The following is a 22,192-nucleotide window of genomic DNA, read 5'->3' as shown; positions in this document are numbered from 1 at the left end:
ATTCTTTCTCTGTTGTGTAAGAAGTATTTTGAGTTTGTATTCTGTAAAAGGCATGTTTTGAGTTAAATAAAATTAAAAAATATATTTTTCCACATACATGCAAATTCCCAGCATAGAAGGACGACAAATTTTCAGGTGATTTAAATGAAAGCTGGTATAAAAGAAAGTTATCTGTTAAGAATAGTTCTAAAGTAAATAAAATATCTTAGTTATATTAAGAAGTTAAAAGATGTTATTTCATTTTAGGTATGGAAATTTCAAATAATAATATTATTTAAATCATCTCATTTATACAATATAGTTGATCCAGTAGCATGGTATTGCAGTAACAACTCAACTTTGTATCAGACAAGTGACAACTTAACTCTTATGTTTAATCTAGTATCCTAACAGTAGCATGCAGTAATAAACGGTTATGTTGCTTGCTCTTAATATGCATCTTAATTATTTATTTGTACTTAATTCATTGCTTTTTGTTTCAGCCCATAGATAGTATTTATCGATAACCTCAACAGGTTATGGGCCCAGTATGTTTTATATCTGCATGAATTTAATATCTGCTAAAATTTTTGAAAAGCAAAGTAAACCGCGTGCTAGGCCTAACAGTGAGACACTACGTATTTGAAAGTACAAATCGACTAGAAGGTGCAGAAAATTGGAGCGAGTGGAAGTGGCAAATGAAAATGCACTTTGAACGATATAATCGTGCGGATGAGCACATGAAGAAGGTGGCTGAATGGCGACGTGATAATGCTAAGGCAGCCGTGCTTATTACAAGTATGTTGAACACTTCTATATCCAATTTAATGATGACGTACTCGAATGCAAAGGACATTTGGGACAAATTAATTAGTGTTTTTGAGCAAAGCAGTATTCAGAGACTTAATTTATTGATGATACAATTTTTTCAAGTCGGCAGAGATCCAAAGCAAAATATTGCTTACTGTAGGTACAGAATTCAGCATTGTTTGGGAGTCTCTGGACTCTGATAAACGAACAATCAAGAATCTTGTTGAAAAATTGTGTACAATTGAAGAATGTGTTAAATCTAATGCTGCATTGGATTATGGTGCATTTGCAGCTCGTGTGCCTGGTTTTAAGCAAAAAAACTGAAAAATGGGGAAAGACTTCCTGAAAGTACTTCTGTAGGTAATAAATCTAGTAATTTCGAGCAAAAGAACTGATGGTTCAATTTTTGTGAATCAGTGTGCCTATTTGAAAAACGTTCTCTTAAAATTTCGTATGGACTCCACCAATCCAGGGTTGATTGAGAAATTGAGAAAATTGAGAAAAGCTTTGTTTTTGATGACACAGAAAACAAACTGATAGGGAAATCAGTTTATCTTAACCCTTATCGCCAGGCAGTTGGCAGTCTGATGTACCTTGCAACTGTTACAAGACCTGATTTAGCTTATGCTATAAGCATTGTTTCTGAAAATCTTGAAAATCCCAGGACCTCTGATTGGTGCGCTGTAAAGCGAATCTTTAAATATCTAAGAGAAATTGTAGATTTTGGCTTGTTATATCAAGCAAAGTCTCATCCCAATGAGCTTGAAGTGTACAGTGATGCTGATTATGCAAGTGATTTAAAAACAATACACTCAAGAACTGGAATGATCTCTAAATTTTTATGTGGAACCCTCTCATGGATGAATCAAAAGCAGAAGAGTGTCGTGTTATCTACTACACAGGCTGAATATGTTGCTGCGAGTAAGAGTGTTAAAAAGTGCTAATTTGGCTGAAACATCTGCTCAGTGACATAACAAATTTCAAAACTCCCTCTCTTCTGGTAGATAATGCTAGTGCTGTAAAACTCGCCAAGAATCCTGAATACCATAAATGGTCCAAGCCCATAGATGTCCGTTATCACTTTGTGCGAGAAAAATTCATTGATGGCGAACTGTTAATTAAGCACATTCCTGGTAAAATGCAATTAGCAGACAGCATGACTAAAGCATTGCCTAATGTTAGGTTCAAGGAACTGTATACCTTGTTAGGACTGTTTTCATTTAATAGTCTTGCTAATGAATGTTAATTTAATCTTAAATAAGTTGCGGCTTGTGGAGGAAATATTGTAGCAACAATTCAACTTTGTATCAAACAAGTGACAACTCAACTCTTATGTTTACTCTAGTATCCCGACAGTAGCATGCAATAATAAACAGTTACGTTGCTTGCTCTTAATATGCATCTTAGTTGTTTATTTGTACTTAATTAATTGCTTTTTGTTTTAGCCCATAGATAGTATTTATCGATAACCTCAACACACGAGATAAGAAAGAATATTTTATAACTTTCCTTGACAGACTTTATAATGGTATATTGGAAATGAGGTAAACATGAAACATTTAATGCAATAAAATTTTATTTAGGAGAGGCAGAAACTAAACGGTATATGAAGATATCAAAATTAAGATGCGACAATGGAGCAGAATTTATTAGTCAAAATTTAAAAAGCTAGTGCAAAAAAGGAAGAATCATTTTGGCTTATACAGTTATTTTTTTCAATACAATTAAATGGAAAAGCAAAAAGCGAATAATAAAAGTGAATAAAGCAAAAGAGTGAACTGAACATTCCTAGAAAAATCAAAAAACCTTACTGAGATTCCAAACTGAAAAAAAAAAAGGGGGAGGTGTCAAGAAAAGCTGTTCAAACTGCAGCTTTATTGTTAAATTGCTGTTATTTGCAGGCTAAGAGGAACATTAGTAAAACAGCACCAGAAAAATTAGAAAAAAATTTTTAAAGTCGCATAGCACTAGTCGTTTAGAATTCCCAATGCAGCATTAAGTGCTGGCATATATATATATATATATATATATATTCAACTAATTCAATGCTCAGTTTTCTTACTAAGCTAGCTTTATAAAACTTTTGTTGTGCTTTTATTATTCACGTTTTGTGGGTTTACTTTATTAAATATCTCGTTCTTGGGGCTTACCACACATAAAATTCAGTTCAATAGCAAAAATTATTTGTTAATCAAAAATTCATTAAAATTTTACAAAATATCAAATAGGTAATAAAACAAATTCAAAATTCGAGCTTCCAGGTACCCATGCTCGGGTGGAGGATTACTTTATTCAAAATTTGATTTCTCTAGGTACTGTAGTTTTTCATAATGCGAGAAACATGCACACAGATTTTTCATTACTGAATTTCTCTAAATATAATGCAGAGCAATAATATTTGCTAGCAACAATTTGAAAAGTGATATACCGTTTATAGTGATCCAACAGATGAGACTAATATCCCATTTGAGACTAATGTCCCTTTTGTACTAATAAATCATCATACTAAATAGAAATTAAAACATACATATATACACATTAATATTTTATAAATACTTACAAACTGATCAGCATCTTTCCTCCACTGTAAAGAAGCTGCAAGAGCAAGAGTGATGCAACCAAGAGCACCAGAACCGGGAATACCAGCTCTTTTGCTAGCAAACATTGCTGACAAACCAGCGAAACATAATAGAAGTACGTTGTAATAAATTAAAGCACTCTGAAAATGAAATCAATATTTGAGAAAAGCACAGAAAGCACAAAAAATTAAATAGATAATGAAATTAATTATCTGTAATTTTGTTAATTCACTTTATAACTAATTATAGCCAAGTGCACCAATTTAATGATTTTCTTTCTTTTATAATTATTTTTCATTTTTCAAGCAAAAATAAGCCTTTGTGATCTAAAACTCATGTTTGTCTAGTGACACAGGATAGCTCCCTGATCAGTACATTGGTAACCACTCCTGCTGATGTACTGTTGGGTTAGAATTTGAATCCTGGAGAAGGTTTGGACATTCGTGAGAGTCAGTGAAGCACAGGGCCACTTAAAATACTGGCAAGCCAAAAGTACTCTAAAAAAATTTGGTAGCAGGGAAAGAAATGTGGATCTGTCCTCTGGGAGTTGTTTTCCCATCAAAATTTGAACCCCCCCCCCATTCTCATACGTGTAAAATTGGCTGCTCCCTTTGGTAACAATCTCAGCAGTTTAAGTAAATCATGTGTTTAAAGTTTTTTTTTTTTTTTTTTTTTTTTTTAATTTTAAACAAGTATTTCGTTATAAATCTAATTCTTGGCAATGTAAATTATATTTTACATCACTTACATACTAAATTATTTTCTTCCTTTTATTTAATTGTTACAAATCTAGTATCTACAATAAAAATTCAATTTATATCAGTGAAGGTCAATTTTTGTACATATCAGAATCTACTTAGCATATACTGGTAACAAGACTTGCATATATTTTGTTTAACATTAAGAAATACATTCTGAAGTTATGTAGTTTAATAAGGATGCCCATGCAAAGGAACAACAATTATTTCCCCTGTAAGGCTTTAGGATATCTGCATGGGTATCGCACAAACCAGAAGAAAGCACAAAAATATACATTCATCAAGAAATCCTGCATTCACAATACTACAAATTCCATATTCAGAACAATGATTTTTTTAACAATGCCAGAAGCTACAGAAAATTAACTTAAAGGCTTCATGCAGTTGACAGGGCACTAGTTCTCCACTACTGATTTATCTTAATAAGTAATAATACCTTTAAATTTTTTTAATAATTTTCAAAATCAAACTTTTTTTCATTAATTACTGTCTCTTCCTCTCTGATCCAAATACAGAATTCCTTATTGTTGGCAAAAAGAAAATACATTTAAGCATTTCAGGTATACAATAATTATTGTTGCCAATACAACTGAGAAGAAAATAAAAATATGAAAGCCTCACATCATAGCAATTTTTTTTTCTTACTTGATAATACCAACATGCAAAATTCTTTTAAGACCTTCATCTACATTTCACAGCACTTAAAATCAATCTATAGCAGAGTGTGCAAGGTGTTGCAAGGTCACAATTTATTATCACTGAGAAGGAACCAAAAGCTATTCTGGATGTACACAACAGATCCTTTGAAATAAATCTGCATGTATATTCTATTGCTTACTGGCATTCATTGCTGCACTTCTGGCTGGCATCAGCTGCACCTTTTTTAGTGCTTTTACTGTTAAAAGACATCATAGACCTAATACTTCAAACAGTACCTCAGTGGAATCCCCCCATCTGAAAAGCATTTAAACATATTTTTAAAACATATTTATGAATAAACTCCCCATAAACTTGTTTTAGCATATAATGACTTTCTTTTCCAGATTTACTGACCTTGAAACAGAACTTTGATCAATGCTCCATTTTACAGCCGCAATTACACATTTACAAACTAAAGCATTACTAACAGAAAAGCTTAATGCATATTCCAGTGTCACATTCAGACATATTCAAATACATTATAGAATATGTTTTCTATTGTTTCATCATCTGCCATTACAACTTATCGTATCATTCACAGAACTTCATCATACCTTGTATAAACATGATTTTTTTTTCCCACAGCATATTAATTTGTCAAATTTAGCTAAAGGAATTTACAAGAATTTCTTGCAGCTAATTCAGTGATTAAAAATGATGTTTCAATGTTTATATGAATCCATATAACTGTCTCTTTAAAAGATAGCTCTCAAAATAAAATTTAAAATCTTCTTTTGGACAAACCTTTGATCTGTCTTTACTTGGTATATGCCAAAAAATAACTCCAAACACAGATCCAAAAACAACTCCTACAAGAGGTTCCAAAGGTGCCTTAATAGCAGTCCAGATTATGTTACCTATGAAACAGGCAATCAACATGTAATGAATATTTGTTTGCAAAAAAAGAAATTCAAACTATTAATGTAAAAGATATGTTACATATTTACTTTAGATAAAGAATACATTTTATGTATTGCATGGCAATTAAAATATCATGAAATCTCTTACACTATTTATCTACCAATGATAACCACCTCTGAAAAGAAAACCATTTCTTGGAGCGTAAATAATGGTATTAAACATCACCAACGATCATGTTTTCATCCTCAAAAGACAAAAGTGGTTCAAAATAATAGATGATTGTCTTGATGATGTTGAACATTGATGATGTTCATGGTAATTATTTTCTATTGTAAAAACATCAAAAAGTAATTTTTCTTATTAGGAGAGAAATAACTACATAACATAAACTAGGAAGATAAAATATACCAAAAACTTACTGTATGAATTTGAATAAAAGGCTGTTATTTTTCCACTATGACCTGCCATGCGTTTTGATGCCTGTGACAGAGAAAACAAACATGCCCCGAGACCCAATGAAAGCATCATCCAAGGATCAAAGCATTTATGTGTGCATGTTTAGTTTAACACAGTTAATGGTGTATTTACAATTAAGAAAAGCCAACAAAATGCATGGCAGGTACATAATGGAAAAGTACCAAAAAGCCTTATTCACATTTCAACATTTGTACTCAGAAAAATCCTTTAATACCTTTACACTGCCTTTAAACAAAATTAAATATTTAAAGTGAAATATGCCTTTCCTGTATTTATAGAAATCTTGTATTTATAAAAAATAAAGAAGTAAAATAACAATAAAATAAAGCAACAGGTAAAAGATGTAATGGATAGAAGATATAAGAATTTCCTGTTTGATAATCATTAGTTTACATAGCTGTGAACTTGGCTTGCTACATCATATGGCAGTAGTTTACAGTATAAAATAAAGCTATTTTTATATTTAAAAATACACATTAATATCATTATTTGTTGACTGTATACATATCTTTTACCAAGTTCTAAGATCCTACAATTAGCCAATGTGACAAAGGTAAAACATTTACCCCAATTAACAAAACAATCAAGTTCACAGCATTTACACAAAGAACTGTTTATTCCTAAAAATTCTATTGTAATCTAATTGAAAAACTCTAGAATATACTAAATCTAACTTTTATACTGAAGAAAAAAGTTTAACCTGCTGTTTTACATTTTATACAACAAAATATACAAACACAATAAGGCACTGACATAAAATTAATATTAAAGTAGTTGGCAGCTTTTATCATCAGATTTACTTTCACTTCAAATATATTGGCATGTTCTTTCAAATAATTTGCTTTTTAATTTTATCTAATGAACTAGAAATTATTCTTATTTTATGTTCATATGAAAATACATATAATGAAGTAAATCTTTTTTACAATTCCGAAACAGTAATTGCCATGTAAATACAACACCTTCATATGCTTCCTAAAAATATTAATGCTCAACAGGTTAAACACTTAAATATTAAAACATATTATGATTAATTTTTAAATGGTAAATAAAAGTAATTATATGTTTCAATGTGTTAATTATTTTTGTGAATACAACAAAATTCAAGAAAGAAATCTGCATATTAAATATACTAAATACTTTTTATGCAATGGAACTAAATTCACCTAATAAAAACTAATGTTTTAACATGCAAACATCAATATTCAAATTTTTTTCATATGAAACATTATATCTGACTAATATAAAACAGACTCCTAGCAAAAATTCTACAGGAAGTCTGTTTTATATCTGTCTGATTTAATGTTTCTTATAAAAAAAAATTGAATAATGATGTTTATATGTTAAACATCAGTTTTATTAGCCAGAATTTTTTAGTAGAATTTTTGCTGGTGGAAATAAAAGGCCCATATTTCTACTTGAAACATGTCAATTTATAAGGTTAGTCTCTAACCGACTAATATTCTTAAACCCTACCGATACAATGAGTTATCATTCTGTTCGTGAAATTAACTACTGAAAACAAGAGAAGGTTTAACCTCTGAGTGGCTTGGGTTTTTGCTAAGAAAGCACAAATTTCCCAAAACTACTATCAGAAAGAATTATGTCCTGTCTTTATACCTGGATTTATGTACTTTTAAGATAATACCTTAATTTCTCAGACATATTTCAAGATGCACGTATATGTACATTATTATAGACATCACAAAAAAATATTAACACGCTGTACATAATACAGCCTTATCGGTCAGAGAGTTAAACAATCATTTTATCAAAAGCTTTAAATAGAACAAATTGCATGGTTTGTGCTTAAAATTTAATTTTTGAGGCTTGTGAGATATCGGTAACAGAAAAAGAGTTTGCAATTTAAATTAAATCGATATTGGAGACTACAATGCAAAGAGCCTAACAAGCACTGGCTCATTTACTAAGTGAATAATTTGACTGCTCCTAGCAAAATGGCTCAAGTCAGATAACTAACAAAGCTAGGTGAAAGAAAAGTATAATGGCAATCAGTACTGTTGAAAGCTCTCTGTCTGAACTTTCTGACTTAAATATCCATATCTCATTTACAACCTGATGAAAGCTAATGAATAAGAGAAGTGATATTAAAGTTCCAAATTTTATAACATACGTATTATATAATTTTTTAATTATTATTATTACTAAATTTAGCATAAGCATTGTTTTTAATGTTTACCAGAGTAAATGCTATCTCTTGAACTTATTTCAAAAACAATTTGAAGAATTAGACCTAAAAAGTGAGATAAAATAACGCAATACAAGAATCTGCAGAAATGTACAAATATATTCTAAGGGGTTATATATAATGATTGAACACCTGGTGGTAAAGTGGCTAACGAGTCACGCAGCTGCTCGGACTTAAAATGAGTAAAATATTTCAACATTTAATAGAAATATGATATGTTTTTTAAATAAACCATGACTTCGATTTATTTGTTTAAAAATAATTGCATAAAATTTCACTCATTTGCTCACTGAAGTTAAGATAAAGATGAGATATGGGAAAAATTTATCTTCGACTCATAAGTTGATTTTGGGGGGGGGGATTTAGATGTTACCTTTATTTATTAGCTCAAAGAGGCATTAGCCCAGAAGGGCTATTAATTTCAAAACTGCATTTTGCACTGAATCACTTTTCAAACTGTTGCCACCAAATATTATCGCCATGTATTATATTTAAAGAAATAATAAAGAAATCTGCATAAATGTTTCTCACACTCCTAGCGGCATCAAATTCTGAATAACATAGTCCTCCAACCGAGTATGCACACTTGGAAATCCAAATTTTAAATTTTAAATTTGTTTTATTATCTATTTAAAATTTTAACAGACTTCTGATTAACAAACTCAATGATTTCAAAGCAAGCAATGGCAACACTGTATGAAAAAAACATTTTTATCTATAGGGCATGTGACTGTATCAGAAATTCTAAAGATATGTTTTTTTGCTGCGTTTAAATATTTTGTGATATTGCTGTTGAACTGAATTTTATGTGTTTTAAGTTCAAAGAACATGATATTTAATAAATAAAGGTAATACACAAAATGTTAAAAAAATGAATATAAAATTTGAAAGGTTTCAGATTTTTTTTTAGCCTAAAGGGGAAATTTGCCTAGTAGGGCTATTAATTTCGTTTTGGCATTTTGCATCAATTCACTTTTGAAATTGCTGAAAATAAAATAATCATGTGATCTCTGGCGATCAAGCATTTGCAATCATCCAATATCTTTTTCCCGGCAGGCCTTGCATTAAATGTTTATGTAAACAAATATTTAGAATTCAGAATGTAATGAATATTTTTTACTTAGTAGGTTAGTTTAGTCTTTATCACAGATTACCTGATTTATTCTCAGATACGTGGATTATATTTCAGTCTAATATGTTTATGTACGAGATGTGAATAAAAATAGAAAAACTTGGACAACATGGTTTTCATGTGATGATAGTATTTGTTTATAAAATACAATTTTAAATTTTAATATTTTGGCAACATTGATATTAAATTGTAAAAGAATGAGTTAAAAATAGATCTGGCATCTAGAGAGAGCTTGTTATGGTTTTGTAGAATGTGGTAAGGTTCCTTATGACTAATTTTATTTAATAAAGTTTTCTCTTTATATATTACTACAGTCAAAAGTCGTTAATCCGTACCTCAAAGCTACAAACTTTCTGCGCATGCGTCAACGCATAATGCATTCACGCATGCGCGTAATACTTTTACGCATGCGCATAATACGTTTACGGATGCGCGTTTAATGTATAACGGAAGGTATAAGCTAAGCTAAAATTACCTAATTATTTATTTCAGTTAGTCTTGCAGATTGCATTGTTTCTTAATCTTCGAATTGGATCCGGCTTATTATTTTTTGCAGACTGTTAGAGCAATTTTAAAAGTAAGCTTGAACTTTCGATTATGTCAAATACAATTTCCGATGCTGGAGCTGCCAAAGCGAAAGTATGTTTCGATGTCCATCAAACAAAAAGTGGAATTGCTGCAAAAAATGGAAAAATCGATATTCCGGAATCGCTGAAGTCCCGACGAGTCCGGATTAAAGACTTTTCACTGTATAATGTGTTTTTATTAGAAGTAGATAATTCTTTAAGAGAATATCATTTATATGCCTATTCCTAAATAAATATTAAGTTTTTCTTTAACCATTCCAAAATCTGTTTATCAATTTCACACTGTTCTGCGGGGGGGGGGGGGTGCAATGAACTGGAAGTTGATCTGTCAGCACTATCCTTATCTTCAGGGCAGATGTTTTTATTTTATTCAGCTTATAATTCCTTACTAAATGTAATATTTCATCTCGATGTATTCCGTCTTTGATATGATTTAAATCAAATTCCTCGTCATTACAAATATCACGAGTACACATCAAATAGTTTTCGGGTTGCAATTTTCTAATTTCGACTATGCGTAATGTATGCTTTACGCATGCGCGCGTTGAAAGAAATGTTTAATAAAGTAAACAAATAAATATTAAGCTTTTTTATGTAAATTTTGATACCCTTTAGATCATAATTGCTCTTTATTTCATAAATTATGATTTCATATTTTTAATTTTATAATTTCTGCATGCCATTTTACCAGATTTAAACTGATGATCTATAATCTGGAAAAATCGATATTCCGGAATCGCTGAAGTCCAGACGAGTCCAGATTCAAGACTTTTCACTGTATAATGTGTTTTTATTAGAAGTAGATAATTCTTTAAGAGAATATCATTTATATGCCTATTCCAAACCAACATTTGGTAGCAGAGTGTGGTTATCCTTCTTTTGCTAAAAAGCGTGATTATGCTTTTTTTTTGCTAAGAATTTTTTTTATCAACTTTTACTAAAAATTACTAAACTTTTACAATCTCATTATCAGAAGCCATATTATTGTAATTTTCATATTTTATTTTTGTGCATTAACTGAAAGTGGAAAACAGAAAAAGAAAACATGACGATTCAGAAGGTAAAAGCAGAACTTTTGATGGCTCAAATGTTAGTCTATGAAAAAGTACCGACTGAATCTGAAAGTTCTTCATATTTTTACAGATCTTCAGACACCAGAATTAGTTTGGATGAGGGCTTTAAAGAGTCAATTAGCTTTAAGATATTAAATTTTAAACACAGTGCATTATAAACACATAAAAATAAAGTGAACATTTATGATAAGGAGACTGTATGAGAGGTGGAAGGAGTTGGGAAGTTAGATGAACCAGTAATACTGCTTTCTGAAACATCTTTCATAACAAAATAAGAATCTAACTTTATCTGAACAGATTTTCTTTAACTTTCAATGTTAATAAAATTATAGCACTTATGGTGTCATGTATAGCAGACTTGACTTTAGAAAATCCCTCAGAATTTGGGGTCTTGGTTTTCCAAAAAAAGTGATTTTTTTCGAAAAGTGAAAAATTTTACTTTGAGAACAGGTTTCTTCATATCTGCGAAAGTTCACGCAGTGGAAAATGTCTGCATTATCCAATAAATACTCTTAACAACAACTTGACACAATATATTATACTTCATCATTATATGCTCAAATTAATGACAGTTAAAATATCTTTCATTTTTAATCACATTTAATTTGCACATTACAAAAATCATCCTACCTTGTGAGAAAGCTATACTTAAAGTTATTGTAAAGCCCGCAATTGCCAGTATATCATCCATTGATGAAGCAGCAATTATAAGTGTAGGGATTCCCTTACTAGTTCCCAAATTCTTTTTCATCAGGTTAAGAAGTATAGGTAACACCACAGCTGGTGAGACTGCTGATATAATAAATCTAAAGAACAACCAAGCATTTTCAAACACAATTTGAAATTCTGAGAAAATAAATTCCATTTAATTTAATTTCACACAAAATATCAAAAATATACATCAATCAGAAAGTATAAATTTAAAATATAATATTTCTTTCAACTATCATTTAGAAAACTGATTTATAATTTACTATATTTTTATTTCCAACTATTGTTTCTTTCAACAATTATTATTTAAACTAGGGTTTCTTAAACTCTTTTCAGTCGCGACCCCTTTTTATCAACGAGATTTTTTTTGTGATCTCCAGGATCCCATAAGTATTGCACAAATCTGACACACGTGCGAGTGAAACTGTCAATTTTTTTCACTTGTACTTTTATATACTATTGCAGTTTTAGGTCATCAACTTTAATTTCTAATTTTAAAACATAGAACAATGTGAAAATTTTAAATAAGTAACAAATGAAATGACAGCATCACGTGCAAAGCAAGGAAAATGAACGTTTATATTATAAAAAGAATGCGTCGAAACAATTTCTTTTTTTTTTTTTTTTTTTTTTTCTTTCTCTGTATAGTCTTATCTTTATCTATTTTCAGATACATTGTATAAAAATATTAGGTAATTGTAAAATTATTATAATAAGTTTAAGACAAATCAAAACTTCTAAAATTTTTGCTGACCCACAGTTTAAGAAACACTGATTTAAACTATAAATTCATTAAATGTTAAGTTTTAAATCAAGGTTAAAAATAGTAGTAGGGTTTCAAGTGGGTAATGAAATGAAGAAGTGACATGAGTATAACCAGGCCTTAATTATATACTGTTAAATTTTTATATTGGAGTTAAGTGAAATAAGTATGAACAAAGCCATCATAAGATTTAAAAGGAAGTTATATGCTGCATATCTAATAGTGTTTTTTATTTAATTAATACATATTAATAAAAGTTTTTTTTTTGCAGCTAAAATTGGTTAGTTCCTGATTATCTACAGCCCCACGAAAAGTATGCACGCTATTCTGCCATAACAGGCAGCCTATGACATTGAACAAAATGTATTTATGTGGCAACTCAGGTAATGCGCACATGTGCAGTAGACAAGCGCTGATTTCCACTTATGGCCACAGTTCCATTTTGAAATTTGGTGTCTGTTTCTGCTGCAGAGAATGCACGTCCCCCCCTTATAAGGAATCGTAATAGAACTGCAGAGTTTTCCGCCTGATGATACAGAGAAATGTCTTTCTTCGAAATATGGTGATTTGTTTATGCAAAAATTCACATTCCAGATAGGTGTATTTCATAAAGTATCGGATTTTATGGATCAAAATTTGTGTGCCAATGCCAAATTTGTGCAATACTTTTTTTTTCTCTTTAGCAAAAACAGATTTCAGTGTACATAGACAAAGCAAACAGTTATGTACAGTGCTAAGATGAGAGTAATTTTAAATTTCTGCAATTTTTGATTTTCCTTTTAAGTTAAAACAGACTGCTGTGCACATGATGAGAATATCACTGGAAAAAACATTTATATAACAGATGGTTCTTTCTTTATCAACTGGTTGCTGTTTTATGCAATTCTTGGTGCACTGGCATTTTTTAAAACAGCTATTGTTTTTCAATTGGTGAAAAATGAGTTGCTAACTATTATAAATTTTTGGGGAAAGAGGTGCAGATAATCATCAAGTGCCCTAAAATTATATACAAAATTAATTTTCATATGAAAGTAACATAAAATGAATTATGCTGTTCATCAAAATTAAAGGATAATAAACAAAATATATTCAATAATTAAAGTTTTAAACTAATATCTAATGGTGTTATTATTTATGACAGTTATCTGCTACTGAATGCAAAATTTGACTTCTGCATAAGGTTAGTGCATAAAATATGCAAATTAGGTAACTGACAATGTGCTGAGCAATGGAGGCATGTTGGAATTAGAATGTGGAGTAATATTTAAACTTAATGGGGTTTCTGAAAGTGATTAGTGTTTATTAGTTATGATTCATTGGCATCATTTAAATAAAATCAGAAGTGGCAATTCATTAATACACTCAAGGAAGGGAAGCAAATGCAAGTAAAGACCATCCAAAATCTGGAGCTCTCTCAAAATGTCATATCAAGGACCTGGAACAGCTTTTCAAATAATGAACCAGTTAGTAGACAGCATATCAAAGATGACAAAGAGCAAAACCTGTATCTGAAGACCATTTTCTATTATTTATGACTTGAAAAAAAACCATAAAATAACTATAACAGAATTTGTTTCAGATTTTCTGGCTGCCACAGGAACACAAATCAGCCATTTTATAGCTGCAATATGGCTTCATAACGATGATAACACAAAAGGGTCAAAAAGTAATGATTTGCACTCCACTCACTTCATATTCCAAATGGACCACATGAACGTGATGTTGCTGTGATGTTCAACGGAAGCAAAAGAATGGTACCATGTACTGTTTACTGACAAGTCTAGATATAGTTTGAACAGTAATTCGGGGAATGTTGCAATATGAAAGGAGCAAGGAACACACAGCTTGCCTTCCCTTGTTCATGAAAGATCTCATTTCTAAGGAAGTGGTCTTGCAGTTTGGGGTGGAATCATCAAAAATTATTACATCAGTCTTTGACAAAGATTTTGTCACATTACAGATATGTAGATGATATCTAGAAACTCCATGTAAAGCTGTTTAGGCGTGCTACTTAGTAAGGCTACTGATAAGATTTTTTACTGATAGGCAGCAACAATCATCTAGATAGAGTATCTCTTGTGCCAGAATATTTGGAAACAGAAAATATCAATCAAATGGACTTGCCAGCTTACTCAAATTACTTGCTCTTGATTCAGCGTGATCAAGACGCATTACACCACAAAACTCCAGTATAGCAAATGCCTTCATGAACCCTCCTGAATCTGAAAAGTGCATTTTCAAAAGAGTGACATGCAGTTCCCTAAGATTTGATGAACAGTAAGATAAATTCTCTGAAATCAAAATGTAACATTTGCATTTCAGTCAAATGTGACTATACATTACAGAAAAGAAAAAATTTGTAACAAAAATGGAAAGATCACTTTTCCATAATTCTATGATTTCTATAAATTTGACTTTAAATTAAATATTTTGAGGATAATCAACTGGCAAACATAATTTGTTAAATAATTCTTTCTGAATTTTTTTAAATAATTTTTCAATAGTTAACAATTTAATTTTATTTCTGTGAATATCCTTTAATTTTGATAAGCAATGTATATCTATACAAATAAAGTTGTTTGGGTTTGGATACTCAAAGGCAATCACAATTTATAGAGAGTCACTACATTAAGAGTTATACAACAGAAGTGATTACTGCCAATTTACTGACACCAAATTTAAACATGGCTGAGGCTCATCCGATGATGAGAAGGCTAACAAGATCATCTGCTGATAATGTTGATTAATCAGAGATTCAGTAAGACACAGAGGCAAGACTGCCTCCTTAAGAAGAAATACAGCCCTTTGTAAGGCCAAGTAAGTACCTAATGTTTAGACGTTAATCAAAGTCCGATTTTACGACTGCATACATTCTTTGGAATTTTTTTTCATATTACATATCTTTTTATATATCTCATTCTCATTTTGACCCAAATTATAAACTTATGTTAGTCTTCATTCACGTAAACTGAGCTGTTAGAACACAGGAGTAGATAGTACTTCAATACTTAACTTTGCAATATAGTCTGTCAAAACTATAAAGAGGAACAGCTTAAACTTTAATTTATCTAAATTGATTTTGACAAGTATTCTTCAGTAAATTTACATGATGAACAACAATAGCTAAACAGCTTCTTTTCTTCATACACAGAAATTTTAATAGTTGCTGCCATTTATATTTCTCCTTTAGCATTTCATATTCCAATGTAACATGTCTTTATAGACTATATAATATATCTCTAGAAATATAATGTATATAAAAATATATGATATGAAACAATTTTTATTTTGTGTATTTTCTATTTAGATTATGCTATTTATTACAATAAAAAATCTCAAAGGCTGTCTTACCTTCCGACAGGCGAGCTTTCAAATGACAGAAACAATCACATTTGCTTAAAGAAAACACATGGTAAATTTAGTGCCTAGACCAAGAGCATGCTCTTGCACTAGATTTACAAACACAAAAGTTTTTTGTTTTAATATCAGCTGAATTAAACTATGGCTTTTCTAGTATTGTCAATATATTGTACCACTGGAATATGTCATAAGAAACTGATACATTGGATTGCTCAGATTAGTACAAATAGATGTGACACAAACTATTTCTTCCTTACACTGTTCAGTATACCACAGCTCATTTATAGTATGCTCTTCAAATCACTGGCGTTTGTGAATAGGCCTCTCAATCAACAGACTCATTAACACTACAGTAGCACTTTCAAATATTATGATGTGCATTGGGAGCAGACAATGCAGCACTGCACTTCCTTACAGAAAAGACATGTTGAATTTAATTCAAACTCATTTATGTTTTAAAATTAGTTGCTAGAGTACGCACCACTATTTAAAAAGGTTCATGTTTCAATAATCACTGCCTGAAATTACACAGCTTATAATTCACACTGATGGACAGCACTACTACCAGAATCTTCCATGAAAAACTTGAGCATTGGATCACTACAGAACTAGAAATATTTAGCTTCCAAATATATGACTCTAGCTTCCAACTCATGTTCATATATTATGAATGAGAAAATTAAAAAAATCTTATACTCCTAATAAGCAGAAACCCATTATATACAAATATCGGAAATTAGCTAAATACGAATATCATTCTTCCATGATCTTATCCATTTGATTGCTGGCGGGCCTATGTGGTTCTTTATCTAAGAGATGTCTTAAAATGTACATCAAGTTTTAATGTTTGAAAAGATAACTTACACCTCATGCAGATCTCTGATTAGTTTCAATCAAGATACAAATGATAGGTACACTATTCATGATGATACTTGAATGGGCTCTAAATATTCTACACAATATTAGAATTTTCTTTGAGAAGCCGACTTACAAATGTAACCATTGTTGTATTATGTTCAGCTAGAATTAAGTTCTGAAACATCCATTTAACCGCTTCCCTAACAAATTTTTTTGAAAAAACTTGCAAAAAATCATCACATTTTTACTTCCTTGTACGAAGTAAAAAGGAAGTATTGTAATCGCGAAAAGCTTCAGGCAGCATATTTCAACGAAAATATCCACTTTGATCGCTTTTGAATGCAATTTAACGACATTTTTGCGTGATATCTGTACGTAAGGACAGAATAAAAGACTCTTTTCCTCCAAAAAAACTAAAAAACTGCTTTAAAATGAATTCTGAAGAGAATTTTTCATGGCGTCTGTACGAACGTATGTACGTACGTACATATCTCGCATAACTCAAAAAAACGTAGCCTCAGAATGTTGAAATTTTGTATATAAGACTACTATAACATGTAGATGTGCACCTCGTATTTTGGTTTCAATCGGCCGCGCCAAACGTATATAAATATATTTATAAATATATCCACTCTATTACCCGGCTCAGTGATCTCAGTTTCTTTACTCTTATATGTTTGTAAATTGTACATTTTTTGCTTTAAAAATGATTGAATTATGTTGTTTTATCTTCCGGTTAAGGGTTTTATGCCTTTAGTAAATCTGTATGCAATATTTTTAGAATTATCAACAATTTTTAAAATTGTTGAAGTGCCGCTAAGCCTATTTTAATGGCGGCCATTGATGTTTACATTTGAAACAGGAGACTAATGGATTTGTTGCCAATCTAGAGAAACTTAGCTTCGCAACAACAAAGATAATGCATTCATTTATTATTGCCAATTAAATCATGCTTAATCCTTTCTTGAATTTTTTCGAGGAAATAAGTGTTTAAGATTTACTTCGTAATTATTAATACAGATATGTAGAGTTTTTATGTATTTTTGCCTTGTCGCGAAGTTAGAACTGAATTAATTGAATGAGAAATACTCAATCGTCTGTAAAAAACTGTTTCTTTTTTGTTTTGTTTGCTTAATTTCTTTTATACATAGTTCTAGCTTTATTATAGTATTTGAATAGAACATGTGGCAACAATTAGATAATTCTTTAAATGATATAAATTTTGTGCATTCAGAGTTATAATATGAACGAAATATACTGTTAAGTAAACCTAGCGCCAGAGTGTCGCTATGGTAAACAAAGTGAATTTTAAAGAATGCATTTATTCTATTGTGGTTTATGCGCTGTCGGCGAAGTAAGTTTAATTCAATCTAATAAGTTTAAATAAAATGCAAGAAAAAATGCGTATAATTTAATATTCCGTACAAGGAAGTCATGTGGTGTACACATCAGATTTTTTTATTTTATTATTAAATGCAACAAAACAAATCAAAATATGTAGGTTTTAAGTTGAATTTTTAATTTTTTGAAGGTGTAAAATCATTTATTTTTAATATTAGTTTACTATTCCGAGTTATCTCGGGCAAATGAAAAAAGTTAAATATTAATCTTTGTATGATAGTTTTTGAAACAAGGGACAACACAGAGTGATACCTGACATTCTACACTGGTATCTGATCTGTTTTCTTACTGGCTTACCACTGGAATCTCTTTCACGGGAGCACAGAGTACACTGTCTCGTTGGATTTTATTTTATTTTTATTTTTTCCCCCACCTCTTCGTAATCACTCTCTGAAAAATCATCGCTTTCGCTATGTTGTATCATCGCCATTATTTTATTTTTTTCCAACGCATGCATCCTTCTTTTATACATTACTAATCCACAAGCCAACATATACTATACAATAGGGAAACACGTGACCAGTCTCTTCAAAAGAACCGCGCAAACAACAAAATTTGGCAAACTGCCAATCAAAGCTGAATATTTCCTTTCGTTTCCTCCAGACCGAGTAAAACCATAATAAAAGAAATCGTACTAGCAAATTCTGCTACACCCGAGTTTTCTCGGGATAATAATTAACTGCAATATATACGAACCCAAGATAACTCGGGATAATCAGGCAAATGGTTAAGAAACATGCAAAACCTATAAATGAATTTGATAATCAAAACTATAAATAAAATTTATACATATATTACCCAAGCATTGTTGCCCAAATCCATGGTAAATCCAATAAAAAATGTGCTAAAACAGCAATGCTGCCTGTTTCGACAATACAAGGAACAACTGTCAACCTGAAGACAACCATTTTTAAATTCTTCAGCTTATTGGGATCCAATCCCAGGCCAGCTCTTAGAAGAATTAAGACAAGAGCAATATCTCTATAAAAAGATATAAAAGAAATATGATTTTACAGAGAAGAAACAATAACAGAATATATTATTAAAACTGAAAGAACAAAGAGAACTGAGAAAGATTTAAGTAGTTTGAAAATATTAAAGCATATTTTATAAATTTTCCTATAGCTGCTCTACATCATATATTTGAGTCATCAATCATCTTCAAGCCATTAGAAAAATTAGGCTTATACAATTAATTGTGGGAAACCATTTAAAAGATACCAAATTATACAACTGGAATTAATCAATGATTTTTAGCAACAGATTATTGGCAAACTACCTCAAAAAGTGCCACATATTATTTACTGTTTCAAAATCAGTGCTCTTTATCAATTAATATTACCCATTTTTAATACAGATTGTTAGTTTTTAAACTGACATTACTCAGAGCCATCTATCAACTGATATGCCACCAATGTGCTAGAGAGACTAATGGCAACATGGAAAAAAGATTTCGTGAAAAAATAATTAATTTTGAAAGCTACTCATAGGGGAAAATGTAGCATTGTTCTAATTTACACAACTGAAAATGTGCATGAAACGCAGGTAAAATTTGAAAATGTGAATGCTCTGTTCTGTAAATGATAGCAGCATAATTCAGTCTGTAAAAATAAGGGGAAAACATCAAACTGGGTTAACTGAGTTCACTTTACCTCAGCGTGTATTGTTTGTGAAGTTCTTTTATCTTTATCAACTGAACACAACTGCTGCTCTTCATGAGTTTAGAAGTCATAACAAGGTATATAAAGGCTTGTAATAAATGAATGTATTGAAAGGCATGATTCAGAAGTTTGAAGGAACAAGATTTTTACAATTTGATTTGGTAGAGGACAGAAAGCAGCATGATAACAGACAGGTATGACTTATTTCCTGACAGCACATCGAGACCATTGCTGGTAGTAGCAATGCCTGCGTGACAATTGGATTTGAATCTTTCAATGGTGTGACAATCTATCAGTTTTTCACTTCTAACCACACCAGAGAAGACACATGGATAAATTAAAACACAACTATGATAAATAGGCGGCATTTGTTCTGACATTTCTTGCCAGGATGAATGTCACAGATACTTGGCTGTGGAGAATTCTTTGGGAAGATGAGGCCCACTTTCACTCGAGTCTGTTAACACTCACAGTTCTCATATTTGGGCATCCAATCAGTTCCATGCAGTTCAGGGAGTCCCAGTGCATTCAAACTCACTGTTTGTTATGGTTTCGCAGAAGATTTCATCAACGGACCATTCTTTTTTTGAGAACATTACTCTAACAGAACCACATACCTGCATGACTACCCTGCAAAGGTATGATATGCACATTAGTTTTATCCTTCCACAATTTTATCAGATCAAGTATCAAGTAGCTTTGATGCAGGCTGTAGCACCATCACTCATTGGTCTATCAGTACAGCAGTTGTTGCACCATCATTTTACTGATGAAAGGGTCATAAGTCACTATTCTCGACTTGCATAGCTATTTCCCTTCCCACACCTAACTTTATATGACTTTTTCCTGTGCGGTTAACTGAAAATCAAGGTTATCTTGGTAAGGTCTTTACCTTGACAATCTTAAAGGACAACATATCACATGCTGTGCTGAGTATTATTAATGACATATTATGTTCAGCCGTCAAGAATATTGTGCACAAAATGCAATATGTGATCCATGAGAAGGGTGGTCATACTGCAAGAGGTCTATGCCTTTGCCAAGAAAGCACTTCATTGAATAACAAGACATGTGTGTGTGATTATGGCAAAACCTCAAGAGCTATCTGCCTAAGAGAAGGGATACCTTCATGGAGGACTTTCTAAGGGAAACTGGCTCGTATACACGTTACACATGGGGAAAACCACGAAAATGTCCATGCAGCCAGCCCGTTCGGAATAACGAGAAAGGTTGCACTGAAATATTCTTTCTATAACATTTTGGGACAGTAAAGCAGTGTTGCACTGAAATTTCTTCTTTGTTATTAATTTGTCTAATTCTCAGCTGGGTAGACTAGAACAGCACCACGTTTTTCCATATCAGCAACTTTCACAAATAATTTCTTTTCTGGAACCTTTCTTCCCTTGTTTTCATTAATTCCAATACAAAATTTGGCGATATTCCAGTTGATAAGAACAAGCTGCAGATGGCTCTAAGAAGCATTAGTTTAAAAACAAAACCCTATACTTTAAAAGAAAAGGATATTTTATAAAATAAATAATAAAATATTTAAAATTTTAAAGGAAACATTATTTTAATATATACATTTATCACTTAAATCTGCAATGGTTCAACTAAAACTCAATGGATATGTTTAATACTTTTTCCATTATATCCAATTCTATTTTTATTACTGAGAAAATTATAAATGAGCTATAAATAAAGACATAGACGATCTTTAAAAAAGGATAGAAAAAAATAACTACATATTTATAGATTTTCAGTCTCATAGAGATCATAGAGAGAGTATTTATTCCCAAGGCAGATATGATAAAAAAAATAATCAATGAAAAGAAATTATCCAGCACGGCAAACTACTCACAATCTTAATTATTTTTTAAAGTCTTTTAATTTTTTAATTAGACAAAATTTATGGATTTTATTTTAATTCATATAACAAAAATGATACATCAAAATAAAAGGTTAGATAAAACTTCTACTAAAAAAATAATTTATTCTGCAAATTTTTTACACTTAAAAGAATTTTCTGTAAATTTTCATAATAAAGCACATAACAAAATAAATTGTTCCTGAAAAAGAGAATGCTATTTTACTTTTGTAAAATTTAAGTACAGAATTTTTACTTGTGTATTATTCCATAAGCAATGAAATTATTGCTAAGCGGTGCAATCGAGTGTTAATTATGGTAAAGCATGATGCAATAACACACCCTTAATGTCTGTGCTTTTGTATGATGTAACCCTGCTTGATTCTTGATAAGCTACACTTTATTTC

At 30.9% G+C, this 22,192-nt stretch overlaps 1 protein-coding gene across 1 annotated transcript in view; it reads right to left on the bottom strand.

Annotated features, from left to right (window-relative positions):
• The window catches only part of LOC118199082 (sodium/hydrogen exchanger 9B2-like), a 48,980-nt gene that overhangs the window by 16,513 nt on the left and 10,275 nt on the right, over positions 1–22,192 (bottom strand). The window contains exons 5-8 of the mRNA XM_035370874.2: positions 19,056–19,238; positions 11,795–11,970; positions 5,570–5,682; positions 3,350–3,508 (exon numbers count right to left, since the gene is read on the bottom strand). Coding sequence (XP_035226765.2) covers positions 3,350–3,508; positions 5,570–5,682; positions 11,795–11,970; positions 19,056–19,238 — 631 coding nt within the window. The remainder of the gene's footprint in view (positions 1–3,349; positions 3,509–5,569; positions 5,683–11,794; positions 11,971–19,055; positions 19,239–22,192) is intronic.

The sequence above is a fragment of the Stegodyphus dumicola genome, chromosome 4 (assembly GCF_044657685.1).
Source record: "Stegodyphus dumicola isolate Sdum_Otavi_A_Nest chromosome 4, ASM4465768v1".
NCBI lineage: Eukaryota > Metazoa > Arthropoda > Arachnida > Araneae > Eresidae > Stegodyphus > Stegodyphus dumicola.
The sequence above is the reverse complement of the archived record's forward strand: the minus strand, read 5'-3'. Positions and strand labels throughout refer to the sequence as shown.